At 43.6% G+C, this 22,176-nt stretch overlaps 1 protein-coding gene across 1 annotated transcript in view; it reads left to right on the top strand.

Annotated features, from left to right (window-relative positions):
• Nucleotides 1-22,176, top strand: part of PFDN1 (prefoldin subunit 1) — a 63,252-nt gene that overhangs the window by 5,664 nt on the left and 35,412 nt on the right. The window contains exon 2 of the mRNA XM_044277788.1: nt 7,392-7,558. Coding sequence (XP_044133723.1) covers nt 7,392-7,558 — 167 coding nt within the window. The remainder of the gene's footprint in view (nt 1-7,391; nt 7,559-22,176) is intronic.

Genomic DNA, 22,176 nt, shown 5'->3' with positions numbered 1-22,176 from the left:
TGATGAAAAAACTGTGAAGGTTTACAAACAACCATCAGTGAAAAACGCCTTGCATCCGCACTGGTTTCCGGATGCAATGTGTTTTTCACTGAAGCACTTTTCACTTCTATGGGGCTAGGGCTGCATGAAAAGAATATAGAACATGCTGCATTTTTCTCGTATACACAGACCCATTGAAATGAATGAATCAGGATTTAGTGCGGGTGCTGTGCGTTCACGTCACGCATTGCACTCGTGCGCAAAACTCGCTTGTGTGAAAGGGGCCTTAATGCTATGTAGGCCTACCTTATATATGCATAACTGCAATTTACATGAAGCACTGATGGTTGGCTAAAAATAGTAAGAGGAGTGTTTTTACTCTTCCGGAAAAAATGTAGTGCAGCCTCTGGTTGGCACACAAGTCTCATCATGATGGTCTCCCTTGCAGTGCTAGGAGTACTGAATACTAGCCCAGAAGTGACAGCTTGCTGAAACCAGTGTGAGGAGACAGGTTCCCTTTAAAATGTTATGTAGCAAAGTTCGCCGAAGCTGCATTTTTTAGCCCATTCGCTACCAGCGCCGTACGTGTACAGTGCTGGAGCGATGTGTAAACATGGAGCTATTTTGTATGTGCAGCGGGCGCCATGGCCAGCAGATCTCTATTGTTTCAAAATCCTCACAAAAAAATAAAAGAACAATGTTAAAAAAATATCAAAAAGTTAAAATCGCCCCCCCCCTTTCCGTATAATTAAAAAATAAATGCATAAATGATAAATATAAACATCATGGGTATCGCCGCGACCAAAAACTCCCATACTATTAAAATATAAAAAATAAAATCCAATACGGCGAATGGCGTAAAAGGGTCAAAATGGCCAATTTGCCATTTTTTCATTGCTTTTTTTTTAATTTTTATAAAATGTGATCAAAAAGTCACGCGCACTCAAAAATGGTATCAATAAAAACTACAGATTGTTTCACAAGAAATGAGCCCCTAAACGGCTCAGTAGACATAAGGGCTCTTTCACACCTGCGTTATTGTCTTCCGGCATAGAGTTCCGTCGTCGGGGCTCTATGCCGGAAGAATCCTGATCAGGATTATCCTAATGCATTCTGAATGGAGTGAAATCCGTTCAGGATGCATCAGGATGTCTTCAGTTCCGGAACGGAACGTTTTTTGGCCGGAGAAAATACCGCAGCATGCTGCGCTTTTTGCTCCGGCCAAAAAAACTGAAGACTTGCCGCAAGGCCGGATCCGGAATGAATGCCCATTGAAAGGCATTGATCCGGATCCGGCCTTAAGCTAAACGTCGTTTCGGCGCATTGCCGGATACGACATTTAGCTTTTTTAGAGTGGTTACCATGGCTGCCGGGACGCTAAAGTCCCGGCAGCCATGGTAAAGTGTACGTGATCGCATGGCACGTCATCCATGCGCATGGGGCGCTCTGACGTCACTCTGGAGCGCCCCGGGAGCCGCACGGATGGTAAGTATGCCGCTCCCCCGCTCCCCGCTCCTACTATGGCAACCAGGACTTTAATAGCGTCCTAGCTACCATAGTAACACTGAAAGCATTTTGAAGACGGATCCGTCTTCAAATGCTTTCAGTACACTTGCGTTTTTCCGGATCCGGCGTGTAACTCCGGCAAGTGGAGTACACGCCGGATCCGGACAACGCAAGTGTGAAAGAGGCCTAAGTCTAAAACAGTTATGGGGGAAGAAAATGGTAATATGAAAAAAATAATTTAAGGCTACTTTCACACTTGCGTTAGGAGCGGATCCGTCTGGTGTCTGCACAGACGGATCCGCTCCTATAATGCAAACGCTTGCATCCGTTCAGAACGGATCCGTTTGCATAACTGTTTATTTTAGATCTGATTTTTCACTTCGGAAAACTCAGATCCGACAGTATATTCTAAACACAGAAGTGTTCCAATGGTGATGGGGACGCTTCAAGTTAGAATATACTGAGAACTGTGTACATGACTGCCCCCTGCTGCCTGGCAGATGCTGCCAGGCAGCAGGGGGCAGACCCCCCCCCCCCCTCCTGTATTTAACTTATTGGTGTCCAGTGCGGCCCCCCTCCCTCCCCAGTATTAATTGTAACCAGTGCGGCCCCCCTCCCTCTATATTCATCGGTGGCCAGTGCGGATTCCCAGTATTAAATATGACCAGTGCGGCCCCCCTCCCTCTATATTCATTGGTGGCCGGCCAGTGCGGATACCAAGTATTGGAAACAGCCTATACATATGGGGTATCGTTGTAATCGTACTGACCTAGAGAATGAAAGGCATGGGTCAATTGTGCCGAAAATGAAAAGCCGTGGGAACAAAACCCGTAAAACATAGTATATAAGGCTGAAAAAAGACATCTGTCCATCCAGTTCGGCCTATTATCCTGCAAGTTAATGCAGAGGAAGGCAAGAAAACCCCTGTGAGGTAGAAGCCAGTTTTCCCCCACTTAATGGGGATAAAATTCCTTCCTGACTCCAATCAGGCAATCGGAATAACTCCCTGGATCAATGACCCCTCTCTAGTAGCTATAGCCTGTAATATTATTACGCTCCAGAAATACATCCAGGCCCCTCTTGAATTCCTTTATTGTACTCACCATCACCACCTCCTCAGGCAGAGTTCCATAGTCTCACTGCTCTTACCGTAAAGAATCCTCTTCTATGTTTGTGTACAAACCTTCTTTCCTTCAGACGCAGAGGATGTCCCCTCGTCACTAGGGATCGAACGATATAGATTTTTTTCTAAAGTGAATAACCCTAATGTTGATAATATTTCAGGGTACTGTAGTTGCCCCATTCCAGTTATTACTTTAGTTGCCCTCCTCTGGACCTTCTCCAGCTCTGCTATGTCTACCTTGTTCACAGGAGCCCAGAACTGTACACAGTACTCCATGTGTGGTCTGACTAGTGATTTGTAAAATGGTAGGACTGTGTTCTCATCACTGGCATCTATGCCCCTTCTGATGCAACCCATTATCTTATTGGAATTGGCAGCAGCTTAATGACGCTGGTTTTTACTGCTTAGTTTGCTGTTTATAAAAATTCCTAGGTCCTTTTCCATGTCAGTGTTACCCAGTGTTTTACCATTTAGTATGTACGGGTGATTTGCATTATTCCTTCCAATGTGCATAACCTTACATTTGTCAGTGTTAAACCTCATCTGCCACTTATCTGCCCAAGCCTCCAATCTATCCAGATCCCTCTGTAATAGCATACTGTCCTCTTCCATGTTAATTGCTTTACACAGTTTAGTGTCATCTGCAAAAATTGATTTTACTGTGCAAGTCTTTTACAAGATCATAATAAATATATTGTATAGAATAGGGCCCAATACTGACCCCTGAGGTACTCCTCTAGTGACAGTGACCCAATCTGAGTGTGTACCGTTAATAACCACCCTCTGTTTTCTATCATTGAGCCAGTTACTTACCCACATACAGACATTTTCTCCCAGTCCGAGCATTCTCCTTTTATATACTAACCTTTTATGTGGTACAGTGTCAAATGCTTTGGAGAAGTCCAGATATATGACATCCAGTGATTCACCACTGTCAAGTCTAGAACTTGCCTCCTCGTAGAAACTGATTAAATTACCGTATTTTTCGCCGTATAAGACGCACCTAGGTTTTTGGGGAGGAAAATAAGAAAAAAAATATTTTTAACCAAAAGGTGTGCTGTGGGTTTGGAACTAGGTGGTCTGTGGATGGCACTATTACTGGGGATCTGTGGATGACGGACACTGTTATGGGGGGATCTGTGGATGACGGACACTGTTATGGGGGGATCTGTGGATGACGGACACTGTTATGGGGGGATCTGTGGATGACGGACACTGTTATGGGGGGATCTGTGGATGACGGACACTGTTATGGGGGGATCTGTGGATGACGGACACTGTTATGGGGGGATCTGTGGATGACGGACACTGTTATGGGGGGATCTGTGGATGACGGACACTGTTATGGGGGGATCTGTAGATGACGGACACTGTTATGGGGGGATCTGTGGATGACGGACACTGTTATGGGGGGAACTGTGGATGACAGACACTGTTATGGGGGGGATCTGTGGCTGGCACTGTTATACATGTGTCATCCACAGACCCTCCCAGCCCATAACTGTGCCATCCACAGATCCCCCGCCGCTCCAGTATACTAATATAATATGTCTTATTCAATTAATAGTTATTAAATATGCCTCTTTATTCCTAATAGTACCTTAAATCCTAAGCGCTTCAGTACAATGCCGGCAGGCCGGGCAGCCGGCGCGGCGCGTCACTCACTGACGCCACTTGCCTGCGCCGCCTGCTTCATTCATAAAGTAGGCGGCGCAGGCACGTGACATCAGGGAGTTACGCTGCCGCCCGCCCGGCCTGCATTGTACGGATGCGCTTAGGATTTAAGGTACTATTAGTCATAAAGGGGCATATTTAATAACCATTAATTGAATATGACATATTTTATTAGTACACCGGAGCGGCGGGGCGGGCCTTTAGTACAGTGCCTGCACCGCCCCACCGCTATTGCCGGCCCCAGCTCCTCCTCCCAGTCCCTCCCCGAGTCCCCGCTCGCTTTACATCGCTGCCAGCGATGTAAAACTGACTGCATTCGCCGTATAAGACGCAGGGGCATTTTCCGAAAAAGTGCGTCTTATACGGCGAAAAATACGGTAGTTTGACATGACCGATCCTTCATGAAGCCATGCTGATATGATTTTATTTGCTTGTTTTCATTAAGATCGTCCAAGATAGCATCTCTTAGAAAACCTTTAAACAGTTTACCCACAACAGATGTCAAACTAACCGGCCTATAATTTCCAGGGTCTGTTTTTGCACCCTTTTTGAATATTGGGGCCACATTTGCTTTGCGCCAATCCTGTGGAACACTCCCTGTCAGTATAGAGTCTATAATTGTCAGAAATAAGGGTCTGGCTATGACATTACTTAATTCTCTTAGGATACGGGGGTGTATGCCATCTGGTCCTGGCGATTTGTCTATTTTAATCTTTTTAGGTCGCTGTTGTACTTCTTCCTGGGTCAGACAGGACACTTTAAATGGGGAATTTATTTTTACACTCTGCATTTCATCTGACAGCTTACTTTCCTGTGAATACAGTGGAGAAAAACAAAAATTTAATAGCTTTGCTTTCTCCTCGTCGCTCTCTGCAACTTCCCTCTCATTGCTCTGTCGAGGGCCGACACCTTCAGATTTATACTTTTTACCATTTTATATAATTGACGAACATTTTAGGTGGATGAATTACGTTTTGTTTTCCAATTCCACCCCATTTGGATTTTTTTTTGTGCTTCCCACTACATTTTATGCCATAATTAATTGGGGCATTAGAAAGTACAACCTGTCCCGCAAAAAATAAGCCCTCCTACAGCTATGTGACCGAAAATATAAAAGTTATGGCTCAATGAAAATAGGGAAGAAAAATGAAAACGAAAAAACCTCTGGTAGCCTAAGGGTTAAGTTTTTTTTCAGATGGGACAACTCTAAAGCCTCTTTCACACGGGTGTTAAAGGTGCATTGTGGGAAACCCACGCAAGTAGGCGTTCCGATGTTCAATTTTCTTTCCGCGCGAGTGCTCCAAAAGGTCCCTTTGCACGTGCGTGAGAAAAAACTGAATGTGATACCCAGACCCAAAGCCGGATTTCTTCACTGAAGTTCGGGTTTGGTGTTCTGTAGATTTTATTTTCCATTATAACATGGTTATAATGGAAAATAATAGCATTCATTAATACCGAATGCAAAGTCCAATGTGAATTGAGGGTTAAAAATAAAAACATAACTCACCTCATCTACTTGATCGCGCATCTTCTTTCTTCTTCTTTCAGGACCTGCAAAAGGACCTCATGTGTGAGGGCCTTATAGGATGCGGGTGTGTCGCGGGAAAATGCGCGTTTTTTTTTTTATTTTCACGCGAATGCAAAGCATTTTAATGCGTTTTGCACGTGCGGGAGAAAAATAGGCATGTTTGGTACCCAGACCTGGACTTCTTCACAGAAGTTTGGATTTGGGTTAGGTGTTGTGTAGATTTTATTATTTTCACTTATAATATGGTTATAAGGGAAAATAATAGCATTCTTAAATTTGTTTATTTTTAACCCCTCAATGGACATTTTACTAAGCATTCTGTATTAAAGCTATTATTTTCCCTTATAACCATGTTATAAGGAAAAATAATAAAGATCAGGTCCCTATCCCGATCGTCACCTAGCAACCATGCGTGAAAATCGTACCGCATCCGCACTTGATTACGGATGCTTGCGTTTTTCACGCAACCCCATTTACTTCTATGGGGCCTGCATTGCGTGAAAAACGCACAATATAGAGCATGCTGCGATTTTCACGCAACACACAAGTGATGCGTGAAAATCACCGCTCATGTGCACAGCCCCATAGAAATGAATGGGTCCGGATTGAGCGCGGAAAACGCGCCCGTGTGAAATAGGCCTTAGGAGCCAGGGACACAGTATAGGACCAGTCAAAGCAGTCTCTCCTTCAAATAGTAAAACTGCAGAGAGTAAAATATGTAAATTAGGCTACTTTCACACTAGCGTTCGATCGGATCCGTTCTGAACGGATCCGATCATATTAATGCAGACGGAGGCTCCGTTCAGTACGGATCCGTCTGCATTAATAACTTAGAAAAAATTCTAAGTGTGAAAGCAGCCTGAGCGGATCCGTTCAGACTTTCAATGTAAAGTCAATGGGGGACGGATCCGCTTGAAGATTGAGCCATATGGGCTCATCTTCAAGCGGATCCGTTCCCATTGACTTACATTGTAAGTCTGAACGGATCCGCTCCATTCAGACTGCATCAGGGCTGGACGGAGGCGTTCGGGTCCGCTCGTGAGCTCCTTCAAAGGGAGCTCACGAGCGGACCGACGAACGCTAGTGTGAAAGTAGTCTTACTCCTTTGCTTTTCCCACAAAAATAAAAATATACACTCAGGTGGACAAAATTGTTGGTATCCTTCCGTTGTGCTACTTTCACATCTGCCTAGACAGTTGCAGAAGTCTAATTTAGAAGAATTGCTTGACTGCAGTGCAGTTTAGGGTACCATCATTTTTGTCCAGGCCAGTTTTAATAGTTTGGTTTTATAAAATATTCTGTTGAACCACAATTCAAAAGCAATCTCTGATTTGTCATCCTTGTCACCAGTGCATTATCTATTTGCCATGGCAATTAGGTTATGTTCTGCCCTGTGTTGTATACATTGAAATTGCCTTCTCCATAACTAAAGTTGTCTTTCATTGTGAACGTTATTATATTAGTATTTTTATCACTTATTTTCTGCTTTCTTTCCTTTTTTTTTTTTTTTTCTTATTTCTCTGCCCTGTCAAGCATTTTTCTTATTCAGTTCTTCATTATTAAATTCTTTGTAATTCACAGGCCTTTACAGAACTTCAGGCTAAAGTGATGGACACTCAGCAAAAGGTGAAACTAGCTGACCTTCAGATAGAGCAATTAAATAGAACAAAGAAACATGCCCATCTTACAGACACTGAAATTAAGAACTTGCCTGATGAAACTCCAATGTATGAAGGTGTGGGAAGGATGTAAGTAAAAGTGTTCGCTATATTAATTTTTACAAAAGAACTGGAAGACTGTCCAGCCCATAATAATGCCATCTTGAGGAGCGCCTAGACCACAAACATAAGGCTTGATGTAGAGACACAAGGTTTTCCAATGTAATGAATGAACAGTCAGGATGTTATTTTGCTTTTTAATAATAAGATCAGATGCATCTGACTGTCAAATTCGCAGCAGCTTATAACACCGTAGTGACCAGCCTTCCAAGAGCTGTAACTTTTTTTTTTTTACTTTATGCTGTATGAGGGCTTTTTTTTTTGTCAGGACTAGTTTGTTGGTTTTTGGTATAATTTTTTTATTTTTTGAATCCCTTAACCACCTCCCGTCCGTTGACTATAAACGTCCGGGAGGTGGTTCTCTATTTCTGAATGGATGTTCCAGAACGTCCGTTCAGAAACTGCAGCTGTACGCTAATCGTGCAGCTGCTGATCAGGTTGCCCACTGTCAGTGACAGCAAGACAACCCACAGAGAAGGCAGGGACAGTGCCCAGGTGTCCCTGCCTTCTCACCAAGCACTGTGTATGCAGAGCAGGAAGCTCTATGCGCTTCCATGATCGCCCGGACCGGAGAGTGCAGGAGCTGTGTGAGGTCTTTCAGAGACCTTGATCAGCCCTGCACTAAGGCTGTACAGCCCCTCTGGGTGGTGTATTTCTCCTGTAACTGGGGCTACTATGTCAGGCCCAATTACAGGAGAAATCAACAGTGAAAAAAAAAAAAAGAGAAAGTGAAGTAAATGTCCCCCAGAGGTCTTGTATGACCTTATGGGGGACGAAAAGTGTAAAAAAAAAAATATATATATATTCCCCAAGTAAGGAATAAAAAAAAAAAGACATATTTGGTATTGCCGCATGAGTGACGGTCGGCTCTATAAATATATCACATAATCGACCCAGTCCGATAAACGGCATAAAAAAATAAATAACTGTCAAAACAAGCCATTTTTGTCACCTTACATAACAAAAAGTGCAACACCGAGTGATCAAAAATGCGTATGTCCCACAAAATGGTACAAATAAAAGTCACCTCATCCCACAAAAGATGAGCCCCTACTTAAAAAAAACTCTCAATAAATAAAAAACAACTATAGCTCTCAGAACATGGATACATTAAAACTATACTATTATTGTGTAAAACTTAAATAAATAAGAAAAAGTATACATATTAGGTATTGCCACGTCCGTAACAATCTGCTCTATAAAAATGTCACTTGACCGAACCCCTCAGGTGAACGCTGTAAAAATAAATAAAAACTGTGCTAAAACAACCAATTTTTGGGGTTACCTTGCCCCATTAAGTGTTATGATGAATGATCAAAAAATCATATGTACCCAAAAATAGTACCAATAAAACTGGCACCTTATCCCCTAGTTTCCAAAATGGGATCACTTTTTGGGAGTTTCTACTGTAAGGGTGCATCAGGGGGGCTTCAAATGGGACACTGCATCTAAAATCCATGTGGAGTTCCTTTTCTTCTGCGCCCTGCCGTGTGCTCATGCAACATTTTATGACCACATGTGGGGTGTTTGTGTAATCCGCAGAATCTGGGTAATATTGAGTTTTGTTTGGCTGTTAACCATCGATGTGTTAAAGAAAAAATTGGATTAAAATGGAAAATCTGCCCAAAAAGTGAAATTTTAAAATTTGATCTCCATTTTCCTTTAATTCTTGTGGAACGCCTAAAGGGTTAACAAAGTTTGTAAAATTGGTTTTAAGTAACTTGTGGGGTGTAATTTCTACAATCGGGTCATTTATGGGGGGATCCACTATGTAGGCCCCACAAAGTGACTTCAGACCTGAACTGGTCCTTAAAAAGTGGGTTTTGGCAATTTTCTTAAAAATTTGAAGAATTGCTTCTAAACTTCTAAGCCTTCTAACGTCCTAAAAAAATGAAATTACATTTCCAAAATGATGCCAACATAAAGTAGGCATGATGAATGTTAAGTAATATTTTATAAGGTATCACTTTCTGTTTTAAAAGTAGATAAATTGAAATTTGGAAAATTGTAAATTTTTGGTAAATTGGATTTTTTCATAAATAAAGGTGAAATATATTGACTCAAATTTATGACCATCATGAAGTACAATGTGTCACGAGAAAACAATCTCTGAATGACTTGGATAAGTAAAGGCGTTCCAAAGTTATTACCACATAATGTAAGATATGTCAGATTTGCAAAAACAGGCCTGGTCAGGAAGGGGGCAAATGGCCCAGATGGGAAGTGGTTAAGGATCTTGTCATTTTTCACCTTTTAAAGGGATTCTGTCACCTGGATTTTACCTATAGAGCTGCGGACATGCGCTGCTGGATCGCCGCTAGCAGGAGCCCAAGGGGCTGTTACTAACGTTTCGGGAGCCCAGCCACACTCACTGTAAAGGAGCCCAGTACTGCCCGCATCCTCCGAATCTCCTCCTTGCTCCCGGACGTCACAAAGTTAGAGCGCCGTAATCTCGCAGCTAGCGCATGCGTAGTTGGTTCCCTGAGGCTGATGCCAGCACAGGGAAGGAACACTATGCTGGTGTTCCGGAATTGACGTGGGAGGTGTGTCTCTCACCTCGGCTTCTCGGCTCTGCCAGGGGCTTGTCGGCGCAGGCGCGGAGGATTCACCCATAGCGTGAACGAGCCGAAGGTAGCATAAAATTCCGTCCCACTGCGCATGCGCGAAGAAGACGGCCGAAGGTAGCAGAAAATTTCGGCTTCGCGTATGCGCAGTGGGCCGGAATTTTCAGCTACCTTCAGCTCCTACTGCGCCTGCACCGAGCCATCTTTTTTAGACCACATTACGTCTAGCTTGAAGTGCTGACTAATATAACATTTTAAATCTTTATTTCATTTCCTTAAAACCATCTTCCACAATATAGACATAATACTGTCAAGTAAATGTCACAGAGATGCTGAAGAGGTCTAGATATTTGCATTTTGTTAACATTTACTGTTAACTGACTTGGAGCTACTGAGCCTGCCGTCTTTTTTTCGCGCATGCGTAGTGAGCCGGAATTTTATGCTACCTTCGGTTGTCTTCTTCGCGCATGCGCAGTGGGCCGGAATTTTATGCTACCTTCGGCGCGTTCACGCTATGGGTGAATCCTCTGCGCCTGCGCCGACAAACGACCGGCAGAGCCAATAAGAAGCCGAGATGAGAGACACACCTCCCACGTCACTTCCGGTAGTGACGTGGGTAGCAAAAAATTCCGGAATTGTCTGCTACCCGGAACACCGGCACTGACATGTCGTGTACTCGCGCATGCGTGAGAGTAAGGCGCTCCAACTTGGTGACCTCGGGGAGTAAGGAGGAGATTTGGAGGATGCATTTTATAGTTGTTGTTTTTTTGCCTTAATAAAAGCACTCAGAGCTATGTGGAATGTATATTGCGGATGTGCTAGCACAATCTAGTAGCACATGTCCGCAGCTCTATAGGCAAAATCTAGGTGACCTAATCCCTTTAAAGAGAACCTTTCACCACTCCTGACATGCCTGTGTTAATAGCTACACACATTTCCCATGAAATAACAATTCTGGAGCATCTATTCTTATGGCTCTATGTTGTGCTATTCCTTTATTATTTCAGTTAGAAGTTATTAATGAATTGCTAGCAGTTTGCAGTGAGGGTACAGAGAAGTGTTAATAAGTAGGTGTACCTGCACAGAGACTCTCTCTATCCAACTGGTTACCACCCCTGTGTACCCTTACTGCAGACTGCTAGCAATTCATTCATAATCTTCTAGTGGAAATAATAAAGGAATGGCACAACATAGAGCCATAAGAATAGATTCTCCAGAATTGCTATTTAACCGCCTCCGGACCGCCTAATGCAGATGTGCTGTCCGGAGGCGGCAGCGCTGCGCACAACGACGCATATACGCGTCATCTCGCGAGACGCGAGATGATGCGCTATACTGCCCGCGCATGCGCAGTTCGGGCCGGCATTTCGAAGAGGACCATGTTGTCATCAGCTTGCCAGCCAATGATCGCGGCTGGCAAGCTGATGATTTTCAAAAAAAACAATCACAGCGCCAGATAACAGATCATATTTGTAAAAATGATCTGTTATATGGCTGCCTGCTCCTCTGCTGGTTCTTTTCGTCGGTTGGATCCAGCAGAGGAGCAGGCTTCACAGTGAGTACACCAAACACTACACTTTAGCCCCAGATCACCCCCCCTGAACCCCAATTAACCCTTTGATCACCCCTTTGTCAATCACTAGTGAAAGGAAAAAAGTGATCAGTGTAAACTGTCACATTTTTTTTTCACTGGTATTGACCGTTTTTAGGTATAGTTTAGGTCCCTTGGTTAGGTAGTTAGCGATCAGTTAGCGCCCAGCCCACCGCACCGCAGTCCGTTATTCGCTGATTAGCGTATCGCTAATCAGCATTTGTACTTTTATAGTATCTGGAAGTGATCAAAACTGATCACGGTCAGATCTATAATAGTACTAGTGTCACTTTAGTTCGCCCTCCACCCAAAACGCAGTGTTTGCCCGATCAGGCCTGATCGGTCGCCCACACGTGCGTTCGCCCACACCCGCCCCACCGCAGTGACAAAAAAAATATTTTTTTTTGATCACTGCACAATCACTTTACACGCACTGCGGCGATAAAAAAAACTGTTTTGATATTTTTTATCAACCGCAGCGGCCTCCGGTACTTCGCTAGCCTCCCCTTTGTAAGACAGGCTTGCTTTTTTTTTCTTGGGTAGTCTCGGGGAATACCCCTAAATTTAGTTGCCCAAAATGTCAAACAGGGGGTATTCCTCTGAAGAGGCCTACAGGCTTCTGACCCAGTCGGATGAGGAGTGGGAACCCTCATCTGATGAATCCAGCGGGTCAGAATACGAACCTGTAGAAAGCAGTGGCTCTCTGACCCAAAGTTCGGACGAGGAGGCTGAGGTCCCTGATACCACCAGGCGTACCCGGCCCCGTGTCGCTAGACCACAGGTTGCGCAGGATCCGCTTCAAGAGCAGCAGAGTGGGGCTGGTGCTGTCGGATTATGTGGTGAGGCATACACCAGCAGCCCAGCCCTCCCTGGACCTAGTACCAGCACTGCCGTACAACCTGGTGAAGTAGCGAGCACCAGAAGGGCAGTTGAAGCTGGTACGGTGGCACGTGCAGTAGTGACCCTGTCGCAGCCACCGCAAAGACGTGCCCGTAGAGCCCCTAGAATCCCAGAGGTGCTGGCAAACCCTGATTGGCAGTCCCCAACTTCAGCCGCACCTGTAGTTTTCCCTTTCACCGCCCAGTCTGGAGTTCGGGTTGAGACAGCTCAGATCGGTTCGGCCCTGGGATTTTTTGAGCTGTTCTTGACTGCGAAGCTTTTAGACATAGTTGTGGCCGAAACAAACAGGTATGCCACACAATTTATCACCGCTAACCCGGGAAGCTTTTATGCCCAGCCTTTCCGGTGGAAACCAGTCCAAGTTTCCGAAATTAAAACTTTTCTGGGCCTCCTCCTCAACATGGGCCTGACAAAAAAGCATGAATTGCGGTCATATTGGTCCACGAACCCGATTCATCACATGCCCATGTTCTCTGCTGCTATGTCCAGGGCACGTTTTGAGGCCATCCTGCGTTTCCTGCACTTTAGTGACAACACCGCCTCCCGTCCCAGGAGCCACCCTGCTTTTGACCGGCTCCACAAAATTCGGCCCCTCATAGACCATTTCAACCAGAAATTTGCAGATTTGTATACCCCAGAGCAAAACATCTGCGTAGACGAGTCCCTGATACATTTTACCAGGCGCCTTGGCTTCAAACAATACATCCCAAGCAAGCGCGCCCGGTATGGGGTCAAATTGTATAAGCTCTGTGAAAGGGCCACAGGCTATACCCACAAATTTCGGATCTATGAGGGAAAAGATCAGACCCTGGAGCCGGTCGGTTGCCCTGACTACCTGGGGAGCAGTAGGAAGACAGTTTGGGACTTGGTGTCACCCTTATTCGGCAAGGGGTACCATCTTTATGTGGACAATTTTTACACAAGTGTGGCCCTCTTTAGGCATTTGTTTCTAGTACGGATTGGCACCTGTGGTACCGCGCGAACTAGTCGGGCGGGCTTCCCCTAACGGCTCGTTACCACCCGTCTTGCAAGGGGGCAGAGGGCCGCACTGTGTAACGAACTGCTCGCGGTGAAATGGAGAGACAAGCGTGACGTTTACATGCTCTCCTCCATTCACACAGACACGACAATACAAATTGAGCGAGCAACCCGTGTCATTGAAAAGCCCCTCTCAGTCCACGACTATAACCTTCACATGGGAGGGGTGGACTTCAATGACCAGATGTTGTCTCCGTATTTAGTTTCCCGCAGAACCAGACGCTGGTATAAGAAGGTGTCTGTATATTTAATTCAATTGGCTCTGTACAATAGTTTTGTTCTCTACAGTAAGGCTGGGAGAACTGGATCCTTCCTCAAATTTCAGGAAGAGATCGAGAACCTCCTGTACCCAGGAGGTTCCGTGGCCCCATCCACCAGTGTAGTTAGCAGTCTACACGAGCGACATTTCCCCAATGTCGTTCCTGGTACCTCAACCCAACTGTCACCCCGAAAAAGATGTCGTGTCTGTAGCAGGAGTGGAATAAGGCGTGACACCCGCTATTTCTGTCCTGACTGTCCTGACCACCCTGCCCTATGCTTTGGAGAGTGTTTCTGGAAGTACCACTCACAGGTACACTATTAGCATAGGGATCATCTCACCAGGACAGGCACACAGGGCTATTAGGGCCCATTCACTCACTGCTGCTGCAAACGTCTCCTTTCACATGGGACAAAGTGCATAACGCACTTCGCCACATCTTTGGGCGCTTTGCACATTGACCCATGGGGAAGGAGAGGTTTGTTCTACACTACGTGCAGAATTATTAGGCAAATGAGTATTTTGACCACATCATCCTCTTTATGCATGTTGTCTTACTCCAAGCTGTATAGGCTCGAAAGCCTACTACCAATTAAGCATATTAGGTGATGTGCATCTCTGTAATGAGAAGGGGTGTGGTCTAATGACATCAACACCCTATATCAGGTGTGCATAATTATTAGGCAACTTCCTTTCCTTTGGCAAAATGGGTCAAAAGAAGGACTTGACAGGCTCAGAAAAGGCAAAAATAGTGAGATATCTTGCAGAGGGATGCAGCACTCTTAAAATTGCAAAGCTTCTGAAGCGTGATCATCGAACAATCAAGCGTTTCATTCAAAATAGTCAACAGGGTCGCAAGAAGCGTGTGGAAAAACCAAGGCGCAAAATAACTGCCCATGAACTGAGAAAAGTCAAGTGTGCAGCTGCCAAGATGCCACTTGCCACCAGTTTGGCCATATTTCAGAGCTGCAACATCACTGGAGTGCCCAAAAGCACAAGGTGTGCAATACTCAGAGACATGGCCAAGGTAAGAAAGGCTGAAAGACGACCACCACTGAACAAGACACACAAGCTGAAACGTCAAGACTGGGCCAAGAAATATCTCAAGACTGATTTTTCTAAGGTTTTATGGACTGATGAAATGAGAGTGAGTCTTGATGGGCCAGATTGCTGGATTGGTAAAGGGCAGAGAGCTCCAGTCCGACTCAGACGCCAGCAAGGTGGAGGTAGAGTACTGGTTTGGGCTGGTATCATCAAAGATGAGCTTGTGGGGCCTTTTTGGGTTGAGGATGGAGTCAAGCTCAACTCCCAGTCCTACTGCCAGTTTCTGGAAGACACCTTCTTCAAGCAGTGGTACAGGAAGAAGTCTGCAAGGTAAGAAAAACATGATTTTCATGCAGGACAATGCTCCATCACACGCGTCCAAGTACTCCACAACGTGGCTGGCAAGAAAGGGTATAAAAGAAGAAAATCTAATGACATGGCCTCCTTGTTCACCTGATCTGAACCCCATTGAGAACCTGTGGTCCATCATCAAATGTGAGATTTACAAGGAGGGAAAACAGTACACCTCTCTGAACAGTGTCTGGGAGGCTTTGGTTGCTGCTGCACGCAATGTTGATGGTGAACAGATCAAAACACTGACAGAATCCATGGATGGCAGGCTTTTGAGTGTCCTTGCAAAGAAAGGTGGCTATATTGGTCACTGATTTGTTTTTGTTTTGTTTTTGAATGTCAGAAATGTATATTTGTGAATGTTGAGATGTTATATTGGTTTCACTGGTAAAAATAAATAATTGAAATGGGTATATATTTGTTTTTTGTTAAGTTGCCTAATAATTATGTACAGTAATAGTCACCTGCACACACAGATATCCCCCTAAAATAGCTAAAACTAAAAACTACTTCCAAAAATATTCAGCTTTGATATTAATGAGTTTTTTGGGTTCATTGAGAACATGGTTGTTGTTCAATAATAAAATTAATCCTCAAAAATACAACTTGCCTAATAATTCTGCACTCCCTGTATAAAGGTAAAAAAAAACAACACCAGTAAGCAAAAAGGTTAATGTTCAGTTAAAAAAGTTAAAGTTTATATGTTCTGTTGCAAAGTTAATAAAATTATTGCGTTGCGGCCTGGTGTGTTTTTTTTTTTTTTACCTTCCAGGTGGACCAACCGATCGACCAGCTGCAGCACCGATGTGCATTCTGACAGAAGCATTGCGCTGCTGTCAGATTACACGCAAGTCGGTGTATGCGGCGCTGCAAGACGGGATTTTCTCCTCTGCAGTAACAGATATGTTTGCCGAGGCATACGAGCTGAGGAGGAGGCGGCGTTCCTATGCTTTGGCAAACACTTTGTATATATATAAAAAAAAAATCCACATTGATCGATGCGAATGAAGAAATCTGTGCCGTTCATTTTTTTCTTTCAGCCCAGAGGCTGAACGGAAAAAAAAATCTCATTACCTGTATGCTCAATATAAGGAGAATAGCAGAAACTCCTAATGCTGGCCATACATGTAATGATTGCGGAGACCCTCAAATGCCAGGGCAGTACAAACACCCTACAACTGACCCCATTTTGGAAAGAAGACACCCCAAGGTATTTGCTGAGGGGCATATTGAGTCCATGAAAGATTTAAATTTTTGTCCTAAGTTAGCGGAAAGTGAGACTTTGTGAGAAAAAAATAATAAAAAAATCAATTAAATTTCTATGAACTCGCCAGGCCCCTCATTGGATACCTTTTTATTTTTTGTCGCAAGTTAGTGGAATATGAGACTTTGTAAGGAAAAAAGAGAAAAAAAATAAATCATCATTTTCCGCTAACTTGTGACAAAAAAAATAAAAAATTCTAGGAACTCGCAGTGCCCCTCACGGAATACCTTGGGGTGTCTTCTTTCCAAAATGGGGTCACTTGTGGCGTAGTTATACTGCCCTGGCAATTTAGGGGCCCAAATGTGTGAGAAGTACTTTGCAATCAAAATCTGTAAAAAATGACCGGTGAAATCCAAAAGGTGCACTTTGGAATATGTGCCCCTTTGCCCACCTTGGCATCAAAAAAGTGTCACACATCTGTGGCATTTGACCAAGATATTTTTCTCACCCAGCATGGGTATATGTAAAATGACACCCCAAAACACATTCCCCAACTTCTCCTGAGTACGGCGATACCAGATGTGTCACACTTTTTTGCTGCCAAGGTGGCCAAAGGGGCACATATTCCAAAGTGCACCTTTCGGATTTTGCAGGCCATTTTTTACACATTTTGATTGCAAGGTACTTCTCACACATTTGGGCCCCTAAATTGCCAGGGCAGTATAACTACGCCACAAGTGACCCCATTTTGGAAAGAAGACACCCCAAGGTATTCCGTGAGGGGTATGGCGAGTTCCTAGAATTTTTTATTTTTTGTCGCAAGTTAGTGGAATATGAGACTTTGTAAGAAAAAAAATAAAAATAAAAAATCATAATCATTTTCCGCTAACTTGTGACAAAAAATAAAAAGTTCTATGAACTCACTATGCCCATCAGCGAATACCTTAGGGTGTCTTCTTTCCGAAATGGGGTCATTTGTGGGGTGTTTGTACTGTTTGGGCATTGTAGAACCTCAGGAATCATGACAGGTGCTCAGAAAATCAGAGCTGTTTCAAAAAGCGGAAATTCACATTTTTGTACCATAGTTTGTAAACGCTATAACTTTTACCCAAACCATTTTTTTTTTTTGCCCAAACATTTTTTTTTTTATCAAGGACATGTAGAACAATAAATTTGGCGAAAAATTTATATATGGATGTCGTTTTTTTTTTTTGCAAAATTTTACAGCTGAAAGTGAAAAATGTCATTTTTTTGCAAAAAAATCATTACATTTTGATTAATAACAAAAAAAGTTAAAATGTCAGCAGCAATAAAATACCACCAAATGAAAGCTCCATTAGTGAGAAGAAAAGGAGGTAAAATTCATTTGGGTGGTAAGTTGCATGACCGAGCGATAAACGGTGAAAGGAGTGTAGTGCCGAAGTGTAAAAAGTGCTCTGGTCATGAAGGGGGTTTCAGCTAGCGGGGCTGAAGTGTTTAATGGGGAATGCATAAAGCTATGAAAACGGGGGTTGTCAGGAGTGGTGAAAGGTCCTCTTTAACACAGGCTGTTTTTTGGAAATCTGATATGTAATTTTATGTGGTAATAACTTTTGAGTACTTTTACTTATCCAAGCCATTCTGAGATTGTTTTTTTTTCGTGACACATTGTGCTTTGATAGTGGTAAATTTGAGTGGATATAATTCACCTTTATTTTTTATTTTTTTTTAAAGTTCAAAATTTACAGAAAATGAGAAAAAATTAGCATTTTTCAAAGTTTTAACTTTTTTGCCTTTAACCAAATTGAGATATCTCATAGTTATACTTTAAATATCCCATATGTCTACTGTAAGTTGGCATCATTTTGTGAGGCTTACACACTAGTTATTGAAAATTGACTTTACAAACTTTTTTAGGTGTTCCACAAGAATTAAAGGAAAATGGAGACAGCAACCGTTAACAGCCAAACAAAACTCAACTCCTCTATTACCGTGGATTCTGCAGTTTACATAAACTCCCCATCTGTATGGGCAGAAACTACATGGAATGGTGACAGTTTTATTGGTAGTGTTTTGGAGTACATGTGATTTTTGATAGCTCTATATTAGGCATATTATGAGGCAAAGTAGAAAAAAAAATTGCTGTTCTGGCAGTTTTTATTTTAGTTTTTTTACAATGTTCACCGAACAGGTTAGATCATTTTATTTTTATAGCCCAAATCAGTCTTTCGTCATAAAGCTTTTTTGAAAAAAAATAATTATATTTTCTCCACGGCACCACCTGGAGAGAACCCGCCTCCCAGGGGCAGTTAACAACTTGGAGACCAGCGCTTTAAATGCCTCCTCCCTCTTACCTTCTCCAGTTGTTTCCTGTCCCTTGGGATGCAGGTGTGGATCAGCGCTAGAGGTAGTAGTAGTAGTAGTAGTAGTAACATAAGGCCGTAAAAAGACATTTGTCCATCCAGTTCGGCCTGTCATCCTGCAAGTTGATCCAGAGGAAGGCAAAAAACCCTGTGAGGTAGAAGCCAATTTTCCTCACTTTAGGGGAATAAAAATTCCTTCCTGACTCCAATCAGGCAATCAGAATAAATCCCTGGATCAACGATCTCTCTCTAGTAGCTATAGCCTGTAATATTATTACGCTTCAGAAATACATCCAGGCCCCTCTTGAATTCCTTTATTGTACTCGCCATCACCACCTCCTCAGGCAGAGAGTTCCATAGTCTCACTGCTCTTACCGTAAAGAATCCTCTTCTATGTTTGTGTACAAACCTTCTTTCCTCCAGACGCAGAGGATGTCCCCTCGTCACAGTCACCGTCCCGGGAATGAATAGATGATGGGACAGAGCTCTGTATTGGACCCCTGATATACTTATACATATTAATTAGATCTCCTCTCAGTTGTCTTTTTTCTAAAGTGAATAACCCTAATTTTAATAATCTTTCAGGGTACTGTAGTTGCCCCATTCCAGTTATTACTTTAGTTGCCCTCCTCTGGACCCTCTCCAGCTCTGCTATGTCTGCTCTGCTCACTGGAGCCCAGAACTGTACACAGTACTCCATGTGTGGTCTGACTAATGATTTGAAAAGTGGTAGGACTATGTTCTCATCCCGGGCATCTATGCCCCTTTAAATGCAACCCATTATCTTATTGGCCTTGGCAGCAGCTGCCTGACACTAGTTTTTTGCAGCTTAGTTTGCTGTTTATTAAAATTCCTAGATCTTTTTCCATGTCAGTGTTACCGAGTGTTTTACCATTTAATAAGTACGGGTGACTTGCATTATTCCTTCCCATGTGCATAACTTTACATTTTTCAGTGTTAAACCTCATCTGCCACTTATCTGCCCAAGCCTCCAGTCTATCCAGATCCCTCTGTAGTAGTATACTGTCCTCTTCAGTGTTAATTACTTTACACAGTTTAGTGTCATCTGCGAAAATTGATATTTTACTATGCAAGCCTTCTACAAGATCATTAATAAATATATTGAAGAGAATAGGGCCCAATACTGACCCCTGAGGTACTCCACTAGTGACAGTGACCCAATCTGAGTATTTACCATTAATAACCACCCTCTGTTTTCTATCATTGAGCCAGTTACTTACCCACTTACAGACGTTTTATCCCAGTCCGAGCATTCTCATTTTATATACTAACCTTTTGTGTGGTACAGTGTCAAATGCTTTGGAGAAGTCCAGATACACGACATCCATTGATTCGCCGCTGTCAAGTCTACACCTTACCTCCTCATAGAAACTGATTAAATTAGTTTGGCATGACCGATCCCTCACGAAGCCATGCTGATATGGCGTTATTTGCTTATTTCCGTTAAGATGCTCTAATATAGCATCTCTCAGAAAACCCTCAAACAGTTTACACACAACAGATGTTAAACTTTCCGGCCTATAGTTTCCAGGCTCTGCTTTTGGACCCTTTTTGAATATTGGCACCGCATTTGCCATGCACCAATCCTGTGGGACATTCCCTGTCAGTATAGAATCTGCAAATATCAGAAATAAGGTTCTGGCTATGACATTACTTAATTCCCTTAGGATACGGGGGTGTATGCCATCCGGTCCTGGCGATTTGTCTATTTTAATCTTTTTAAGTCGCTGTTGCACTTCTTCCTGGGTCAGACAGGACACTTTTAATGGGGAATTTATTTCAACATTCGGCATGTCATCTGACAGTTTATTTTCCTCAGTAAATACATTGGAGAAAAAAATATTTAATCATGGAAGCCTTTAAGTTTTGTTAACCCTAGCAGGAGGAGGACCCCGGGGCTGCACGTTTAGACTCCCTCTTTCTCTAGGTGTAAGTCCGGCTGATGCCGGCATCCCTGGGCTTTCAAATGCTTCCCTGGTTTCATGGAGGCATGGGACAGTGGATTGGGGGCGTTCCCAGGGTAGAGGAACAATCATTTCAGTATGCAGGAAGGTGTGCCGGCAATGATGACGTCTGACGTCTGCCTCAGAAGAGGCGCTACATTTTAAAAAGGAACTCTGCATCCGCCGGGAGGTGTGTGCTTCTGACATCATGTCCCTGCAGCCAGAGAGCGATTTTCTCCCGCAAGTCCACTGATCCCTTGCTGCTTTCCAGCCCAGTAAGCCGATTCTCTCTTTTTTTTTTTTCCCCCCCCTCACTACAATTGGGGTGTTCACGTGGGGGTCCTTTCCTTCTTGGTGGCAGCCCTCTATTCAGGATATTTGATTCCTGGCTTAATTATGGCCCATTACTCTATCTTAGGGGAAGGAGGGTGTAAAGCTGGGTGGAGAGCCGTCACAAAAGAGGAGATGCCCCTTATGCAAAAGGGCCCTTTCTGCTTCATGTAAAAAAGCACTATGCGCAAAATGTACCGAAAAAGTGGTGTCTGAATCCCCCTGATTAGTGGAAAATATTAGATCACTAATAAAGGAAGAAGTGGGGGCTGCTATTGAAGCAAAACTGTCTGCTGCTCCTTCTAGACCTTCCACATCTAAAGCTTTATCTTCTCCACCGTGATTCGCCTCCACACCTATCCCTCGGTTGAACTTGATGGACTTATGTCTTTTTATGGCTCCAGATTATCAGAGGACATATCGGGTCGGCCGTTATGCTCCATTGAGGAAACAATCACTTAAAAAAAAATATTAGGGCCACTTTAAATCTGGAAGAATCAAAAAAAAAACTTTGTCTGTACAAGACCAAATGTTTTTGGGTTTGGCATGTAGAAGAGTCTTTCCAGTTTACAATTACATTAAAAAACGTATACTTAATGAGTGGAAAGGGCTAGAAAAAAAAGCAGACTACATCCCGAGTTTTCAAGCAAAAATACCCATTAAGGCTACTTTCACACTAGCGCTTGATCGGATCCGTTCTGAACAGATCCGATCATATTAATGCAGACGGAGGCTCCGTTCAGTACGGATCCGTCTGCATTAATAACTTAGAACATTTTCTAAGTCTGAAAGTAGCCTGAGCGGATCCGTTCAGACTTTCAATGTAAAGTCAATGGGGGACGGATCCACTTGAAGATTGAGCCATATGGTGTCATCTTCAAGCGGATCCGTCCCCATTGACTTACATTGTAAGTCTGAACGGATCCGCTCGCCTCCGCACGGCCAAGCAGCGTTCAGCTGTCCGCCTGGCCATGCGGAGGCGAGCGGAGCGGAGGCTGAAC

This window comes from Bufo gargarizans, chromosome 2, assembly GCF_014858855.1.
Source record: "Bufo gargarizans isolate SCDJY-AF-19 chromosome 2, ASM1485885v1, whole genome shotgun sequence".
NCBI lineage: Eukaryota > Metazoa > Chordata > Amphibia > Anura > Bufonidae > Bufo > Bufo gargarizans.
Note: the sequence above shows the minus strand (reverse complement) of the source record. Positions and strands in the feature narration are given on the sequence as shown.